General features: G+C 49.7%; 6 protein-coding genes across 6 annotated transcripts; 1 reads left to right on the top strand and 5 right to left on the bottom strand.

The window, feature by feature from the left end:
* Positions 1 to 71: 71 nt before the first annotated feature.
* BDP81DRAFT_317652 (cytochrome P450) lies at positions 72 to 1,646 on the bottom strand (the record flags this gene model as incomplete). The annotated part of the gene is made up of 1 exon (XM_060584278.1): positions 72 to 1,646. One exon carries the CDS (start codon positions 1,644 to 1,646, stop codon positions 72 to 74), a length of 1,575 nt encoding a protein of 524 aa, XP_060446533.1.
* A 3,339-nt stretch (positions 1,647 to 4,985) lies between these two features.
* BDP81DRAFT_215365 (uncharacterized protein) lies at positions 4,986 to 7,169 on the bottom strand. Its single transcript, XM_060582704.1, has 6 exons — positions 6,734 to 7,169; positions 6,406 to 6,442; positions 6,271 to 6,338; positions 5,836 to 6,218; positions 5,707 to 5,774; positions 4,986 to 5,660 (listed from the first exon to the last, which is right to left on the bottom strand). The coding sequence occupies exons 1-6, from the start codon at positions 6,740 to 6,742 to the stop codon at positions 5,152 to 5,154; spliced, it is 1,074 nt and encodes a 357-aa protein (XP_060446532.1). The 5' UTR covers positions 6,743 to 7,169; the 3' UTR covers positions 4,986 to 5,151.
* Positions 7,170 to 8,620: 1,451 nt separating this feature from the next.
* On the bottom strand, positions 8,621 to 9,064 carry BDP81DRAFT_317072 (hydrophobin; the record flags this gene model as incomplete). Its single annotated transcript, XM_060584222.1, has 3 exons — positions 8,621 to 8,668; positions 8,733 to 8,818; positions 8,881 to 9,064. The coding sequence occupies 3 exons, from the start codon at positions 9,062 to 9,064 to the stop codon at positions 8,621 to 8,623; spliced, it is 318 nt and encodes a 105-aa protein (XP_060446531.1).
* Positions 9,065 to 10,670: 1,606 nt separating this feature from the next.
* Positions 10,671 to 12,311, bottom strand: BDP81DRAFT_460522 (uncharacterized protein; the record flags this gene model as incomplete). Its single annotated transcript, XM_060593665.1, has 3 exons — positions 10,671 to 11,001; positions 11,164 to 11,439; positions 11,494 to 12,311. 3 exons carry the CDS (start codon positions 12,309 to 12,311, stop codon positions 10,671 to 10,673), a joined length of 1,425 nt encoding a protein of 474 aa, XP_060446530.1.
* An 831-nt stretch (positions 12,312 to 13,142) lies between these two features.
* Positions 13,143 to 14,808, top strand: BDP81DRAFT_480761 (uncharacterized protein). Its single transcript, XM_060594944.1, has 3 exons — positions 13,143 to 13,540; positions 13,578 to 14,396; positions 14,605 to 14,808. The coding sequence occupies exons 1-3, from the start codon at positions 13,309 to 13,311 to the stop codon at positions 14,691 to 14,693; spliced, it is 1,140 nt and encodes a 379-aa protein (XP_060446529.1). The 5' UTR covers positions 13,143 to 13,308; the 3' UTR covers positions 14,694 to 14,808.
* Positions 14,809 to 15,257: 449 nt separating this feature from the next.
* Positions 15,258 to 16,222, bottom strand: BDP81DRAFT_426167 (uncharacterized protein). Its single transcript, XM_060590273.1, has one exon. The coding sequence runs from the start codon at positions 16,016 to 16,018 to the stop codon at positions 15,737 to 15,739; it is 282 nt and encodes a 93-aa protein (XP_060446528.1). The 5' UTR covers positions 16,019 to 16,222; the 3' UTR covers positions 15,258 to 15,736.

Here is a 16,222-nt window from a genome sequence, read left to right as displayed (position 1 = left end):
ATCCTCGCATTGCCTGTCAGACGTGACCTATCTTTATCGGTGACTGAACGTTCTCGGCCATGTCTCTTGTCTCATTCTTCTTGCTTTAACTCCCTGCGCCAAACCTTCAAAGGCATCGGGCTCGGCATGAGGTTCATAGCCTCCCGTCTCTCCGGTTCCCACTCTGGGAAGGGCAAGGCAAAGTTGTATCTGTGCAAGACACTCGCCAACAGAACCGTTTGCTCAAGGTAACTGATGTTCCGTCCGATGCATCCTCGCGCACCGGCGCTGAAGCTGACAAAGTATGGTTGCAGTTCTTTGCCCTTGTCACCGAGCCAGCGCTCCGGGACGTATGACTCGGGCTCCGGAAAGATCTTGGGATCCCTGTGGACGATGTACGCCGAAATGGAAACCGTCCTACCACCAGGAATGAAGTCTCCGAGGACGCAGGCTCCCTCAGGGGGAGTTCTTCGCGGAAGACCAAATGTCGTTGGCGGCACGATCCGGAGTGACTCGTCAAAACACGCTCGCAGGTACGGCAAGTGCTTGATCTTATCGTGCGGTGCCACTACTTCCTCGGGCTCCATAACAGCATCGATTTCCTCGCGCAACTTTTCCATGCACCGAGGATTCTTCAGCAACCAGTACATGACGTTGTTCATGGCAATAGCCGTCGTGTCTGAGCCGGCATTCATCATGATGGACACCTCCGCGACAATTTCGCCCCAGTCAAGCCCATTGGGAGTCCCGTTCTTGTCTTCCATCAAAGCCTGGAAGAAATCTTCCAGCTTCTTCCCGGCCTGGTAGCGTTTGAGTCGCTGGGTTGCACGGTGATAGACGATACCATCCCATCCCTTGTTCAGGTTCCACCATCGACGAAAGGTTGGCGAGATCAAAGACGTTAGCCGCTGGTTGAACTTATACCAATCACCCGCCCAAACGGTGATCGATTGGGCGATGGCGGTCGAATGCAGACAGGCTCTGTAGTTCACCTCGTGAATGGATCCATCCATGCGCTCGGCGCGCACAAGATCGTGACCCTGGTCTAGGAATCCAAGTTTCTCAGATAGACCGATGTCGGCAATGGCATCGAGACTGAAATAGTTAGCCCACGCTCTGTAATCGAAAGCAATGTCAGCCGGGTCTGGACGGAGAACCTCCTTCAGGGGCTGAGTGCAGGCCTTGTCGCAACCGACAATAAAGCGTTCGGCCTTATCAGCGACTTTGTGTTCCCAGTTCTTGAGGTTCTTCAACGCATACGCCGCCGACAGAACCTTACGCTTTCTAGCGTGATCGGCCTTATCGACGACATCGGCCAGGTGGAAGTGGGTTCCTGCTAAGGTTTCGTAGAATTCACCCTTGGGGCACTTCGTTCCGTGCCCGTAGATGTCCTTGATAGCATCAACTGTGCCGTACGAAAGTGAGTTGGGCCCAGTTCGAAGCACGGGATGTTGCTTGTGTTTCTCGTAGAGGGTCTTGGATCGGAAGCCGAGTGCAGCTTCGCGCATGAAAACCAGGTTGGTCACGCCAGCCAATGGCTTGAAGGCCGGGAATCGACGCAGCCTCTTGGGGTCTCGGAAGTACTCGACTAACGTGAATGATAAGCGAGTGAGACAGACAAGTGAGTGAGACACAAAACTGCGCCGATGAGATAAACTGGCTTCCATATCAACATCAACAGCATCAATTCAATTCAAACTACTCATAATCCTCATCTTCAGACATCTCTTCAATAAACTGGCACGTTCGTGAATTGTGTCCCGGGTGACCACAAACGCCACACCGTCGCTGACCTATCTCGGCCCTCAGTTTGCGACCACTAGTACGACGCATTTCCTCCTGAACCTGCGCAGTCACATCTTTCTGTGACTGTATATCTGCTGCGTCAGCTACAGTAAGACTTCCTCCATGTTGTAGGCGTGTTTTCTTAGTTCTCCGTCGTCGACTGAGTTGGTTATTCTCGTCTCTAAGAATCTGTACCTCAGATCTAAGTAAGGCTACTTGGTGCATGATGCCTCTTGTACCTTTAGAAAGTCGTTCAACAGCCTCGCAAATAGAGGTTGGGGAGCTGCTTTGGTGACGAGTGATCCGACTCTTAATAAAGTTGGATTGAGAGCTTGCCTCTACTGGGTTGTTTGGTGTCCTTGAAACCCAAGGCGGAGGTGTCTGTGGTAGTGATGCTGGAGGCGTTGGAGTGTGTAGCCGGATATCCAGCTTTGATAGGACGCTTTCTGCACTCAGAGGAACAAGCCCAGCTCCTCTAAAACCCCCTTGGATGTTTTTTTCAGTCATCGCTTGACTAAATGCGCTGCGATATGCAGGAAAGAAGTCCTCCTTTGAGATGTGGGTTACGCCCCGCCGCATCTTATCCTCAATTTGTTGCCCATACGCCGTCTTTAGCGGACCAAAGCACCCAACGTCAAGGGGCTGGAGTAGATGAGACGAATGAGGCGGCATACAAAGTGTAACGATCTTGTTTGCCTTGCAATATAGCTCAAAGTCTGTTGAGTGGTGACTTTCGTGCCCGTCGACGACGAGGAGGCGATATTGGCCTCTCAAACGTGGTTTCGTATGACGATCATAGTGCTGGATCCAATCTAGGCCTCTTTCATTTGTTGTCCATCCGTTTTCTGACGTCGCAATGACCCAGTCGTCCGGGAAACCTGACTCTGTATACCAGGTTGAGAGGTGATATTGGCCTGCAACGATGATGTACGGCGGGACGTTATAGCCTTGCGAGTTGATGGCTTGAATCACTGTAACCCATTCTCGATTACCAGGCTGCGCCATTTTTGTGTTTGAACGCCTTTCAGTACTTGTGACAACCATGCCAGATGCAATCTGGCCCATCATAAAGCCAGTCTCATCAAAGTTGTAGATATCAAACTCATCGATACCATACTTCGCGATTGTGTTCTTCACAAGAGCGAACCAGCCGCGAATAGCCTCTGCATCCTCGCATTGGGCCCTCTTGTAGTCGTACCTCCGAAAAAACCGCGTCCGCAATTGTGGTTGTCGTTTGACGAAGTTTAAGGCCCAGCGCTTCCCAACCGGAGGCGCGTCGCGATCAGCAAGCAGTCGATCAGCCATTTCTTCCACACCACGGATCCGGGGAGGGAATGATCGGGCATCTAGATCGAGAATGTGATCAACTAACGTCTGCTCTTCTAGCAAAGTAAGATTCCTCGAGTTCGGTATCCTGTCGCTTCGAGATGTAGAGCCCTTCAATCGTCGACTCAATGTTGCATGGCTGACCGAGTAGATCGTAGCTGCAGCCCGTGCACTAAGCTCTGGATTGATTCTGATAGCTTGAAGGGCCAGCTGTATGCCTGACTCATTACTTCTGGATGCCATGATGTGTTGTGGAAGAAACGTCTCCATTTGTGTTGAAGCATCATCGGCGCAGTTTTGTGTCTCACTCGCTTGTCTGTCTCACTCGCTTATCATTCACGTTAAAGGGTAGACGATAAAGTAGAAGAAGAGGCTCAGCAAAGCTGCCAAAGGAACTATGACTGCGTACATCATTGAGTCGTGTCTCGGTTGACTTGGAGAGCTTGTCCGCCGAGGTGTGAAGATCTTGAGGTTTCGATTCCGACGCTACCTTGGCTAGCAGACCAGCTCAACAACAGGCTTGTATAGCGAGCTTTGAAATAGTCATTATGTCCGGTACAGTCAGCTGACTTCATTGTCAAACATAAACGCCACGAAATATGTATCCCGCGGAGTGCCAGCGTTGGAAATACCAGAATAGTCATTCTCATGCTCTTCAAGCGTCTCTAGTGCAGGCGGACATCTTCCGAGGAACAAAAAGTTGCCTATCTCGTCACCAATTTGTCCCTGTCAGACGAAACCAGCGTCTTCTGATGGGTCCAGATCAAGGGTCACGGCAGAGACAGCGTCCACCATCTCTAGTTTCACACGTCCCCCGCATGCCAAGATCGCGTTGATCGCGTTAATCGGACCCAACTTTCCTATCCAAGACGTCCCAGATTGGAAGTTGCCTTTTTAGAGAATACCCCGCGATCAGGTATGGCGTTTGTTCAGGAGAGGTAAGTTTTCAGCCGCAGTAGACCTCACGACTTGCCTATTTTACTTCAGATAGGCAAGTCAATTCCAGGCTAGGCAAGTCGGCAGTCATGCATCGCGCCGCGTATTTCCAAACACGACGTCTCACCCACATGGATAGTTGGACAAGCGCGGGGCAGGTTGGGATGAAAGCCCTACGATAATTAACGTAGAAGACTTCGATTCCTGACTCCTAAGTACAGGAACTTGGCGACGAGAGATAGCCTGCTTTCACCCCTCGATGTCCAACCAGCTACTCCCAATCTGGGGGCTACTTGCGTTTTGCAACCAGCTGGCTCGGATGCGTGATCCAATGAAAACTTTCACAAGCCAATCGTTACATACAAATAGCTATTTACCTGGATGTGCTTCGCCATGACAAGGCTCCCACTGAAATACCGCATAGGAATCCTTTCCGAAAGGGCTTGTGATCGATCCATTGGGTGACACCGATCCTATCCTTGTGGTTTCATAACACCGAAAAGTGGGATACCAACCTATCGATTGACTTCTTACAACGGACCATTTGCCCTCAACTGGTATCTAGTCAGTATTTCCGAAGCAATGTCCTACTTAGGGGCCTTTCGCCGACTTCGTTGTGTTCTATAGTCGACTTAAGTACCAGCCATGTATGGCCTGCCTCCCCCCAACTTAGAGGATCTTCCACCTCTTTCACACTACGTCTTCTTCCTCTCAACATAGACTTGATTTTCTTTCCGACTAATACTTGGTCGTCACTGTACCAACTGACTACGACGCAAGCTAATACTTTGTGATCAGCTACAGTGTATTCGACGGAGTGATTACACAAATACTACAGAGTTAAGATTCCGTAGACATCATGAACCTGAGCTCCTGGAGATGTTACCATCGTCCGTCATATCAACTGTGTTGGGAATCTTTTACACCAGACCTCTGCTTTCTTATGCAGAGGCAATTTATTGATCCAACAGGTCAACTAGCCTTTACTACCAGATTGATTTCCTCAACCCTTCGATTTAGGCGGTCCCTCGAATTTTGCGAATCGTTGCGACTGTTACTCCTCCCTGGCACCGATCTACTCCTTGTGTGTCCTTACCGATTCCGTCCTTGGCCCCGATGTTAACCTCACAGAGAACTCTCACTGGATCTCGGGAATCTAACGCCCGAGCATTCGCCATTCTCTTTACCTGTTCCTTCAGAGACCCAAGGTGCCAAATGCTTCAGAGCACCGAGATCCACTTCTTCAGGCTGCTCGTCCGGTTCTCTATCTCGAGTTGAGGGTTGTGCGGCTGGTGCTTTCGGTTCGCTTTCAACCCTTTCAGCAGCCAAGAGACCGGTTGAAAGATGTCCAATTCCCAGATTCACATGACTAATATCCCGAAGAGAATGATCAGGCTCATTGTCGTCATTGTCATCTGAAATCAGCTCGTGTAACCGATCGCCCGGTTGCACGAGGCTATTCCCAACAGTCCTCATTCTCGCTCTGGCACCGAATACGGAGTTTACACCTTGAATTGTTCGTCTTCGTCGTACGAATAGACGACGGAAATAGTCTCTGAAGGCGGGCATGCAGGAGCAGAAGATGAAGCCATTCAACTCAACGAATGACCAATTAGAGATTGGCACAATGTCCCCTACCGATCATTAGTACTCGCGGTTGCAATTAGAAAAGCAACTCACATGTTGGATTTGAAGTCTTCATGAAGTCTCTAATGGAGCTGAGTCTCAGGATGGAAACAAAAGTGATCCTGTAGTGGAAGTTAACTTTCATCAACCGCATTTCTCCCGGTTACGGAGAGCACCACTCACAATAACGCTACGGCGAACATCATACCGGCCCCAACTTTCTGTCTCCATCGCCAGTTAAGTCTGACAATTTGCGAAATGGGCATCGCTACTACAACAACATCAAGTGCGATGTTCACCGAAGCATGAGCCCAAGTCTGAATATTGATATCATGGCAACGACCTTGATGTTCTCCGTCCCATTTAGTCCATGTGTAGCTGATAGGCCAGCACTGCACTGAGGTCGCAACGAGGAAAGAAACTGCGGAGAAGACGCATGCCCATATGACACCCCAAGTTAGGCGCCTAAACTTTTCATCGGCGAAAAGGCGCAAGTAGAAGAACAGGAAGTTTGTCTTCGCAAACATGACGGTGAATGCGTAGAAGTGCTCTCCGATGTAAAACAACTTGGTGAATGGAGTTAGCTAACTTAGCTTGAATTATTTTCATTGCACTTACTTTGAAGAACTCGTTGATTTGCTCTGGTGTAAGCGTCCAGATGTCTTTGCCGAGGCCATTTTGAACAGCTGTAGCATAGATTAGACGCCATCTCTGGAGATCTTCCTCTCTGTGTACTAGGTGGGGACGGCTTACTGAAAACAACAACAACGCTCATAGGGACTGACATCAACTACGTCGACGTTAGTCTCCAGATCAAGAAACCGATCGCCAAGAAACATGCCATTGAGAAAATGAGAGCATAGTCATCCAGTCCAATGATGTAGTCTAATCGTGAAAGTTGAGAATATATGCGGACGCCAACACTGAATACGGCCACGATAGCCCCTGCAACGGCACTAGCAGTAGCAGAAGTACCTCTATCTCGATTTGGGAGACCGCAAATGTCGAAAATGATTCTCTGACTCTCTTCTTTGGTCAGCGAGAATACTCTGCTACGATGTTGAAGGCGGGACGCACATACTGAGTCCATCGATGACAGAGCAAATTTGGTAGCTGCAGCCTACTGCCCCATAGAGTTGTTGTTCAGCACAAAGATATTTGACTGCAGCTTGAGCACTGGGCGCCGATGCCAGTATCGTTGAGACACAATGACTCTAAAGCCAGCATGATTTTAGTAAACTTGGCAAGAATCGCGACTTTCGCGCTACGTAGGTTGGACGATGAAGGAAATTACCGCGCATTCAGGTAGAAGGCTTTCGATACCTAGGCCCTGAGGGATGGCGCTCGACACTGGGGTTGAGTCCATCGTTTGATGTTTGTCTCGGCAAGTCCGACAAACGACGAATTTGGCAAAACTGGGAATTGGCGATGAATGAAGCACATTAGACACAACGTCTTTCAGCAAAGACGTTGATAGTGGCAGGGCTATGTGGGTGAGTTATTGGGCTGATCTGCATTTACGAGATCCTGTTCTCAAAGAAAACCTCCCCATGTTTGCCTCGTGATTCCAAATGAAATTCGTCTCTATTTACTGTGGTGCTTGAATCAGGGCTGCCCCATTTCGTTGGTCAATCTAAGCTTTATTGAGATATAGAGTGCAACGGCTTGTTCAGGATCAAATTGTTGCGCCTATCAATCATGCCCGATGTGCACTTAGAGTTCAGCCAGTGCCATTTTAGCCGGGCATCGGATCACTTTGAATTTCGGTAGCGAGCAAAGTTAAAACTAGCACGCCATAGCGCAGGGGCCAGTGTGACGTCGAACGCGTGCTTTAAGGCCCTGATCTCCTCGCGTCCAAAGCCAATTGCCAGTTGCCAGTGCTGATGTAATCGGTGCATAAAAACAACGGAAAACCCTTTTCCGTGATGCCAAACCTCTTCTGGCTGTAGTTTGGCTGCCGGATCCGGTCTCTCATCTACGCCAAAGTTATGCAATGTTCTTTTCTGAATCAGTGGCTGAGACTGGCCGGAGATGGTATAGTTGTTGCCAAAAGGGCTGATTCCATGCTCAGAACTGGTTTTCTGAGAAGCTGTGCCTGTTGCCAGTTCTGTTGCCAGAACCCTTCCCGCCGCTGGAAACACACGTATTATCCCCCACCCCCCGAGGCTCAACGGCGCCCCGGCAGTGGCCCGGTGCTACGGCCCAATACGACGGTACAATTGCTCTGCGGGGCCGTGGCACTTCCAGTGGCGCTGTACCCTCTGGCGACTGGCAATTGGCCTTGGCCGCGAGGAGATCAGGGCCTAAGAGACGGGCTTCTCCGCAGGGCAGAAAATGTGCAAGGAACGGAGAATCAGACTTCAATGTTTGTACAGGCATCTATCAGATGAGTCTTGGCAACAATGTAACTCCAATCCGAGTCGCCACAATACACGTGCAGGATAGCAGTAGTCTACAATGTGTACGATGTCTTCGGTACTCGTATTGTAGAGAAAGTCTACATGGACAACACTCATTTCGTGCACATCGCTTTGGCGACTTAGCAGCATGAGGAGACCTTGGCTGTCTGTAGAACAACTTGAGCAAAGCTATTGTACTTCAGCTGCGAGGTATATATTAGTAGATTAAAGAATCAGGCACTCTGAATTCCTCAATGCCTTCCGTGCGTTTCCGTACTATTCTCGTGCCTGATCACTTGATCCACTGCGAACCTTTTGTAGACAAGAGCGGCAAAGAAAATAAGCTACAAAATCACGAGTCCACGACGGATCAGGCTTCAGTTCTAGTTGAGCTCAGAGAGTAAGCTATACGGTAATGACTGAATTTACGATATAAGTGCGGGCTTGTAGCCTCGCAGCTAATCACTCCCATCAACTCGCTCCATTCAAGCATGCCAACTAATTATTGCAGAGAAAGAAGAGATTTGAGGCCGATCTGTTTCCAAATCATCTGGCTGTCACTACTTCCTTCACTGGGGAACACCAAGAGGGGCCTGGCAAAGAATACCCTGGCCCAGCTGTGGGGATTATTGTTAGAAAATCAACACCAAAATTTGCTTTCTACTGGATGGAAGAGCTTACGATGGGAAGAACACAGCAGCGGGCACGCTGGCCAATGGCGGAGCATACTTTGCTGAAGTCGCTGGCAGACGTCGGGACGGCAGGAGCTGTTGGCATGGGTTGTTAGTATTATTCGGCCCGTTCTACTAAGTTATGACTTTGGACTTACGGGGAGCGCAGTTGAGGTTCGCAACCCCAAGAACATCGGTGGCACAGCACTGAAGGCTGTCGTAGAGACCAGAGCAAGCATCGTAGGGGGTAGAGCCGCCGCCGCCGCCGCCGCCGGTGTTGCCAGTGGGAATGGCAATGACGGCAGTGGCCAAGATGGAAACGAGAGCGGTGGTAAACTGCATTTTGATGGCGAGTCAAATCTTGATGATGAAGTGAGAGTCTTAAGTGACCGAAGAAGAGCTGGGAGCTTGAGACTGCGTTGAGTAGATGATAGAAGAGATGGTTGATGATGACTAGAAGTTCCTGAGAAGCCTGGCAATTGCATACTTTATATACTCGAATTGAGTTGCCGTCGCTGGCGCTCATACGATCATCCAGGCCAAGTTGAAGGATAGTCGTTTTGCGTTTCTGTCTCTATGTCCACTGTTAGTGCACAGTGCAGCATAACTTCATCTCGGCATTGACCTGACCACTTCGCAGTCATTACCGGACCAAAGCCACACGATGAGGTTCGTGATAGTTTCGCTAATTCGGTAAGAAGAGCTCCATGCCAACGACCTAGGTATGCTTGGCAATATTGGCCTGGCTTTCTACTTTTAGTCCGCGAAACTGAGGTGCGGGTAAATCCACCTAACACGGGCTGCATGAGGCGGGAGTGGCTACTCCCGAGCCGCTAAAGACGTGAGAAGTGATACCGGAATCCTTCAATATGCCCGAGAAAAGCAAACTCCAACTTCATGATGCTTTTCGGGGATGCAGTTCGTCTGAACCCGGGTGGAGTGAACGCATTGGACTGGCCCGGGATGATAATTCAATTCGCCTACAGCCGCTCCCGCCTGTCTAATGCAACGTTCCCCGCCCTCAGCTCGACTGAGAATGAATCAGGAGATGGGGTGATTTTCAGCCCAGCCTTCAACTGTGGATAAATCAAGACTGTGACGCTGCAAGTGCAGGCATAGTGCAGATGATCAGCGCTGTCTACTGCCTCGTACCTTGTTTCTGAATCAAGAGACCCTATGCGGGACCGTAGGTGATTAGTAGAGCAAGAGAGCAGGTGTTAGCTAGCGCAACCACCTGGTCAGCGGCTTTGCTGCATAAGGCTGGGTCGTTGGTCTGAAGAATCTGCTAGAAAAGCCAAGCATCGCTTGAGATTTGTTACTACTGCAGCAAATCTGGCGCTCTGGAGGTCTTGTTGCTTCTGTGAACCGCGCTTTCCAGGACTCTGATATGACGACTCTCACGATGAGGATCCATGCTCCGCTTGGGCTCAACTACTCCCCGTCCATGGGTGCCAAATGCATGTGTAGCAACATAGTCAAGTTTTCAGAAATGTGCTGGCATCTATGGATAATGATTCATCATCATGTTCGTTGTAGGAAGTCCTGCATGTTCGACATTGAAATTGGACGGTCCACACTGGTGGCTTACGCATGATGTGTCACACTACTTTCAATGGGGAAGGCGTTCAGTCTCGCTAGTAAACGGTGCACTCTTTACAAGGGTCACGGGCGAGGCGGATAGAAGCCTGCAGCAACCTAGAACCTAAACGCAACAGTAATGTCTTCGATGCTACCTAACTACTCGTTGGCCAACACTCATAGAGCATCCAACGCAAAGATTTCCTGGGTATCGAGTAATTTGGACACTTGATGTAACATGAACAGAGCCAAAGCGGAAAGCTCTGCGATGTCTTCCGATGATGGCCAGTCCTTTTCCGTCGGATCATTAATCGTCATGCATTTGCAACAAGTTCCAATAACTTGACAAGCAACTGAGACGTATCGACGGCTAGACTTTCTGTCCCACAATTCCTACTCCCTCCTGCATCCGGTCCAGCATCCGGCCCTGCTCTTTGAACTTCTTCACAACTTGAAGAGTGGCAAAATAGCTGAATGGTAGGGCGATAAACCAAAGACCGCAATTGATTCTTGCTGTAGCAATGAGAGGGGTTGGAACGGCTTGGATCCCGAAACCCACGGCTACTGCTGCCGTCTCGATGCCACGAAGCAAAGAGCTATGCCGAATCTGGTCGCCAGGCGAGTCCGATAGATTTCCGATAGCCCAGTAGATGAAGTTTTCGATCATGCCAAGAGACGCTCTTTCAAGCATATCCCATCGACTGCGAGATGACGTCGGTACATAGCTACGTACCGTCCATGAGAGGAAGCAGCAAATCACACATTATTCCATGATATTCCGATTAGAATCCGTCTTAATTCCGGCCGATGCACCCAATCGAATAATTCGGCTGTTGGAGAAAACTGGAGGCTTATGTACCGACGTCAGCTCGCAGTCGATGGGATAAAGCCCGAACCCTCGTCCGAACTCGCTCTGAAAGGCCCAATCCAAGACAGGTAGCGTGAATCGATACTCATTTTGGATAATGACGGCCCATATCCAGGTGGCAGTATTGAGACAAACAATCAGGGAGTATGTTGCCAGAGCTCGTGTCTGGCGATTCTTAGACCACGGGAGGTCCACAAGAGATCCGCCGACCCATGTAGGAAAGGTGCTCACGATAGCTGCAACGAAGCTGCCTAGCGCCCTCGAGCGCACGCTGAAGCATGTTGCAAGATATGTGCCGGGGTATGCTTGAATCTAGCCAAAGTACCAGAAGAGGGGCGTCAATAAAAGAATCGAACGGCTTCTAAGTAGCTTCCACATTTCGATGAGCTCTGTCCGCCAATGAATACCTCTCGGCGCTTCGATGCGACTTCCGTCATCCCGCATAACCTTGTCAGGATTGGACAGGAAGAGACCAAAGAAGAATCCGAGACATTGTATGCCGATAAAGGCAAGGTACAGCTCGTATCCAACCTTGCCCTTCTGGTTGACCTTGTGGTTGAGTGCCAACGAGATGGCGCCACCAATAATCATGCCAAAGTTGGGAAAGGTAAACCACGTCGCGACGTAATGGCCTCGTTTGTGATGTTCAGGATATGCCGTAGCAATCGCTCCCTCGACACTGTAGAAGAATCCGGCACTTATGCCGCAGGCAACCGAGCCGAAGTAGACGAGCCATGTTCCGCCTGTCCGATTGTTGACGTAGAGGCCGGCTGCATAGAGGGGATACCCGAGAGCACCAACTGCCAAAGTCCAGCGGAATCCAATCAGGTTGGTAAGAAACGGACCAGCGAAGCAAGTCAACGTCATGAAGGCGTAAAGGAGGGCATTCGCTGCGTTGACCAGATCTGGACTTTGCGAGCCGCCGACCCCAAGTCCGTTCATGGCGCTCCATATTCCCGGCGCACAGAAAGCGCAGAGACCAACAACGAGTATCTGGAAGAGAGTACTCCTGAAAAATGGTGTGGGATTCCACGCCGAAGGCGGCACGTTGCCGGGCCCGATTGGTGAAGACTGGCGAGGAGTTTCCCTACTAACGTCGACCTCCACCGCTCCCTTTTGATCAACTGATGGTTCGAGGGACATTATGGGCTGAGATATTGCCTGATGCTGTGATTTGTTGTCGCCGTGAAATCTTTTGAAACAGGTTGAGAGGTTTCACAGCAGCAAAGAGACGAGGCACCCTCTTCGAAGACCCTGATGGCTGCAGTTGGATGACCGACCTTTATGGGCTGGTGTAAAACCATGACGTCCCATGGTTACTCTTGACTTGACCTAAGAACCCTAGATAGGATTCAAAAGTCACCTCTATGAATTCTTAATGTACGGGTTTCGCTTACAGGGTTACAGATTACGTGCTCCAACTTCGTCCCAACGTCGCACCGATCGACAGTCCTCCGCCAATCTCTCGAATGATGCGAAAAATGACCCAGACCCCGCATCGGAGACAGCCGGGAGTAATAAATTTGTGCCTACAGCTATTGACGCTATTGATTGTTCACATATCTCTATGCAACGGCTAGGATGTGACCGTATTGCCGCCGATGAGTCGCGCAATTGCAACATAGGTAGCTAGCTACCTTAGTAGAGTGATTGCTATGACTTCATCATATAAAAGAATCCTCTTCTCTCGTGCTTCATAGTACTCTAGGCCATGTCAAATAGCCCGATTCCTTTCCAAGCAAATATGCCATCAGAACACACGTTGGAACAAGAGTGGAACATTGGTTCAAGTAGGTACTTTAGGCATATCTTGGGCTTATCTATACATCACACTTTATATCACTACATTGATAAGCCTATCCTAGCGGAGGATACGGGTAATGATAACCGGGGCAGGATTATTGATGCGATTCTCGCCAATGAACAGAAAGCCCAAAATAACGTGGTTTTAGCTTCAAACGCATCAAGAGCACATGCCAGCATTTCCCCCGTGTATGTAAGCTGTCAATATTCGCCGAGAACCACACCTCGAGCGCTCCCGACAAATCCAGCCTATATCCGTTATCTGTTGTCGGAGCCTGACCCTTCATAATCCGAGCAATCACTTTTTCCCATAGCCACCTCAAAGCGCCAAGTCACAATGGCGGCTTCTCTCGTAACGCATGTTGCGAAAGGCCATCAAACCAGCAACCACATCGATTTCCCAATTGCATTTGAACAATTTCATGATTTACCCGAGACGAATCAACGACTTCTTGGCGAGCACCATCCCAGCGGTACTGTGACACCCTTGGCTTTGAGGCCTTCCAGCCAACTCGAAGATATTCAGTTGCATGTGGTCGTCCATACTCTAGAATCTCTCCAGAGACAAGGTGTACTTACCAAGAAACTCGCCATTTCTGTTCAGAGACTTGCCCATTCACGGCGCCGAGGATTTTGGCAAGTTCGCACACGCTTTCGGATACAAACTACATGAGATCATCGGCATTGTAGTCGATAGACCGTTGTTAGCGCCAAAAGTGGCGCCTGCAAATGAAAGTCCCAAAGAAGTTCTCATCTACAACCACAACGAGTCACCCCAGGTCCCGCACGCTCCCGAATACGTTTTCTTCTATAATCACAAGGCACTTTCGAAAGGGGGCGAGTCCCCCATTTCTTCATCACTAGAGCTATTCCATAGGGCCAAGAATGAGATCCCGGAGTCCATCCAGGAGTTGACCGGCGAAGGTATTTTGAGCAGGGTCACCTACAAATTCGACAAGCAGTACACGGGTGGTTCAACTCTGCAACAAGCGTGTGGGAAAGATTTTTTGGAAGGCGACAGTGTGGCCACAAAGCGCACTAAGATCGAGGCGCAGATTGCTAGATATGGAAGAGGGAAACATACGACATGGGAATGGATAGATGACGGCGTGGTGCTGACACATAGGTTACCCGCAATTCGAGGTCAGCCAGGCACGGGACTTCCGACACTCTTCACTGGACTAGCTGCCTACTGGAAGAACTCTCAAGGGGGCAATGGAGCCAGGAAGGAGGTCACCAAACAGCTCTACGGCGACGGCACGCCAATTCCGGACAAGTATCTCGAACACTTGGCGAAGATCACAGATGAGATCCGAGTACTCCACAATTGGCAACAAGGAGATGTTCTCGTGTTCGACAATGTCATTGCTCAGCATGGTAGACAGCCCTGGGAAGGCGAACAATCAGATCGAGTGGTGCTTGCTAGTCTTTTTGTCGGATTGGAAGTCCAATTCGGCCGCGAGTAGGGGCAGAGCATGGGCCACCTCGAGGGGGTACACTTAGACCTCGACTACCCACCCAACCTCCGGTTGGAATCTCCCTTCTACTCTTTACGCAGAATCAATCAATACAGAGATATTGATACTTCGTCACCCCGAGGACCCTACGGTTCGAACCAACTTCCCTGTGAAAGGAATACCAACACTTTTCGATGGGGACAGCGTGCCAGGAGCGTATGGGGATGGCGACTGGGTTCAGGTTGTTCAGGCATTAGATGGTTGATCATACTGTATAGAACTGGGAGGTTTCATATACTGTCATGAAAAGAGCGATATATCGTGAGAAGTGGATGAATGTGTAATTTCCATATCAAAGGAAGAAAACGGCTGGCTGGCTGGCTGATTCATGCTTAAACACCGGCAGATGATTCATTGATTTACGCTTCTTTCTTCCACGGCAAGTGAGTTTAATATACCTATGCTACGGAGGCTGTTGGAGAAGATTGACAACTTGTGCCAAAGTTCAGGGGGCTGATGCCATGGGACTAGTGTCTTTGGACCAGAACCTAGCTTCCGATTGGAACTGAGGGAGTCGACCGAAATCCCAGCTTTCCTCCCTTGCAGTACCTTTCCGTTACGCGAAGTCTCCATTCGGATTCCCAAACCCACCCCTTGCCTCACTTTTAGGAATGCGGAGCTCAGTCACGTTCCCCTAGAAATCAGGCACCAGGCACCAGGCACAAAGACGTCCCAAACGTGGAAACCTGCTCGTCCGAATCGGCGTTCAAGCTCATTTCTCTATTCTGCCCGCCACCCAGTGTCTATCGTCACCCTGGCACGATGCCCATTCGCACCCTTGACCCATCTCGACTTCTTTCTCTGGTGACTTGGAGCTGAGCCCGGGCCCAGTTATAGACTATGACAGAGGTAGCGAAATTATTCGAAATCCTGCTATACAGAAGTATACCTTACATGGATTAGGAATGTTGCGGGGCTCAAGTTGGCATTGAGTCGGAGAAAGATTGTTCAGCACGATCCGTGATCTGACAATGATGAGCTCACCATCGAACGGCGTTGATAGTTACCCACTTGGCCTTTCTGCAAGACCGAGGTAGTAGATATGAGACAACAATTCCACAGATTTTAAATTGACAACAAGTGGTTGGAAAAGACCTTCCTCAATATCAGACCTCTTTACCAATCTATGGCAATGGCGTACTAGGGGCCATTTACCTATGAATGCCTCTGATCAAGTAAGAGACATCCAGAATATTATTCAAAAACTCCACGGTATGAAGATGACATTTAGAATGATTGAAATGGGCTTTACGGAAACTGAAATATCTCATAAATAATCACTGCGTTGGCTCGAGAATCGATTAGTGATCGTGGATTTGTGTTGCTGCGTCTATGTTGAGGTGTCGGAGGTACCAAACCCCGCGGAGACTTCTCACAAATATTGAAGATGAACGCCCCTCTCTCTTTAGTAAAAAAGAACCCATTGGAGGACTGGACGTCGAAACGAACGGTTGTCTGCGCTGAGGCGACTGGCATCGCAACCGAAATATAACTAAGTAACCTATGCATCCCGGCGTAGGTGAACGTCATTCAAGCTCCGGGTGCAAGGAGATCTCCCGAATTCTCTTTGTCGCTCATTGGAGGCCGAAATTGATCGTTGCGAGTACTTTGGAGATGGTCTGGCTGCGGCTGGATTTGAATACCAAGGGATGCTGGAACTTTGACACATAAACCATATCAGATATCGGAGCACTTCCACAAATCGACCCGACAACGCCAATATGGCGGAACGCG

The sequence above is a fragment of the Colletotrichum phormii genome, assembly GCF_030913505.1.
Source record: "Colletotrichum phormii strain CBS 102054 chromosome Unknown BDP81scaffold_8, whole genome shotgun sequence".
NCBI lineage: Eukaryota > Fungi > Ascomycota > Sordariomycetes > Glomerellales > Glomerellaceae > Colletotrichum > Colletotrichum phormii.
Note: the sequence above shows the minus strand (reverse complement) of the source record. Positions and strands in the feature narration are given on the sequence as shown.

Bases quoted from the DNA above. Each gene is read 5' to 3' on its own strand.
- BDP81DRAFT_215365 (XM_060582704.1), bottom strand. The intron at 6,339-6,405 runs GTAAGCCGTCCC...TCTATGCTACAG, and splicing joins GAGCGTTGTTGTTGTTTTCA to CTGTTCAAAATGGCCTCGGC. The intron at 6,219-6,270 runs GTAAGTGCAATG...CCATTCACCAAG, and splicing joins AAATCAACGAGTTCTTCAAA to TTGTTTTACATCGGAGAGCA.
- BDP81DRAFT_480761 (XM_060594944.1), top strand. From the start codon at position 13,309: ATGGCGGCTTCTCTCGTAACGCATGTTGCGAAAGGCCATCAAACCAGC. The intron at 13,541-13,577 runs GTGTACTTACCA...TTCTGTTCAGAG, and splicing joins AGAATCTCTCCAGAGACAAG to ACTTGCCCATTCACGGCGCC. The intron at 14,397-14,604 runs GTCTTTTTGTCG...TCCCTGTGAAAG, and splicing joins AGATCGAGTGGTGCTTGCTA to GAATACCAACACTTTTCGAT.
- BDP81DRAFT_426167 (XM_060590273.1), bottom strand. From the start codon at position 16,018: ATGACGTTCACCTACGCCGGGATGCATAGGTTACTTAGTTATATTTCG.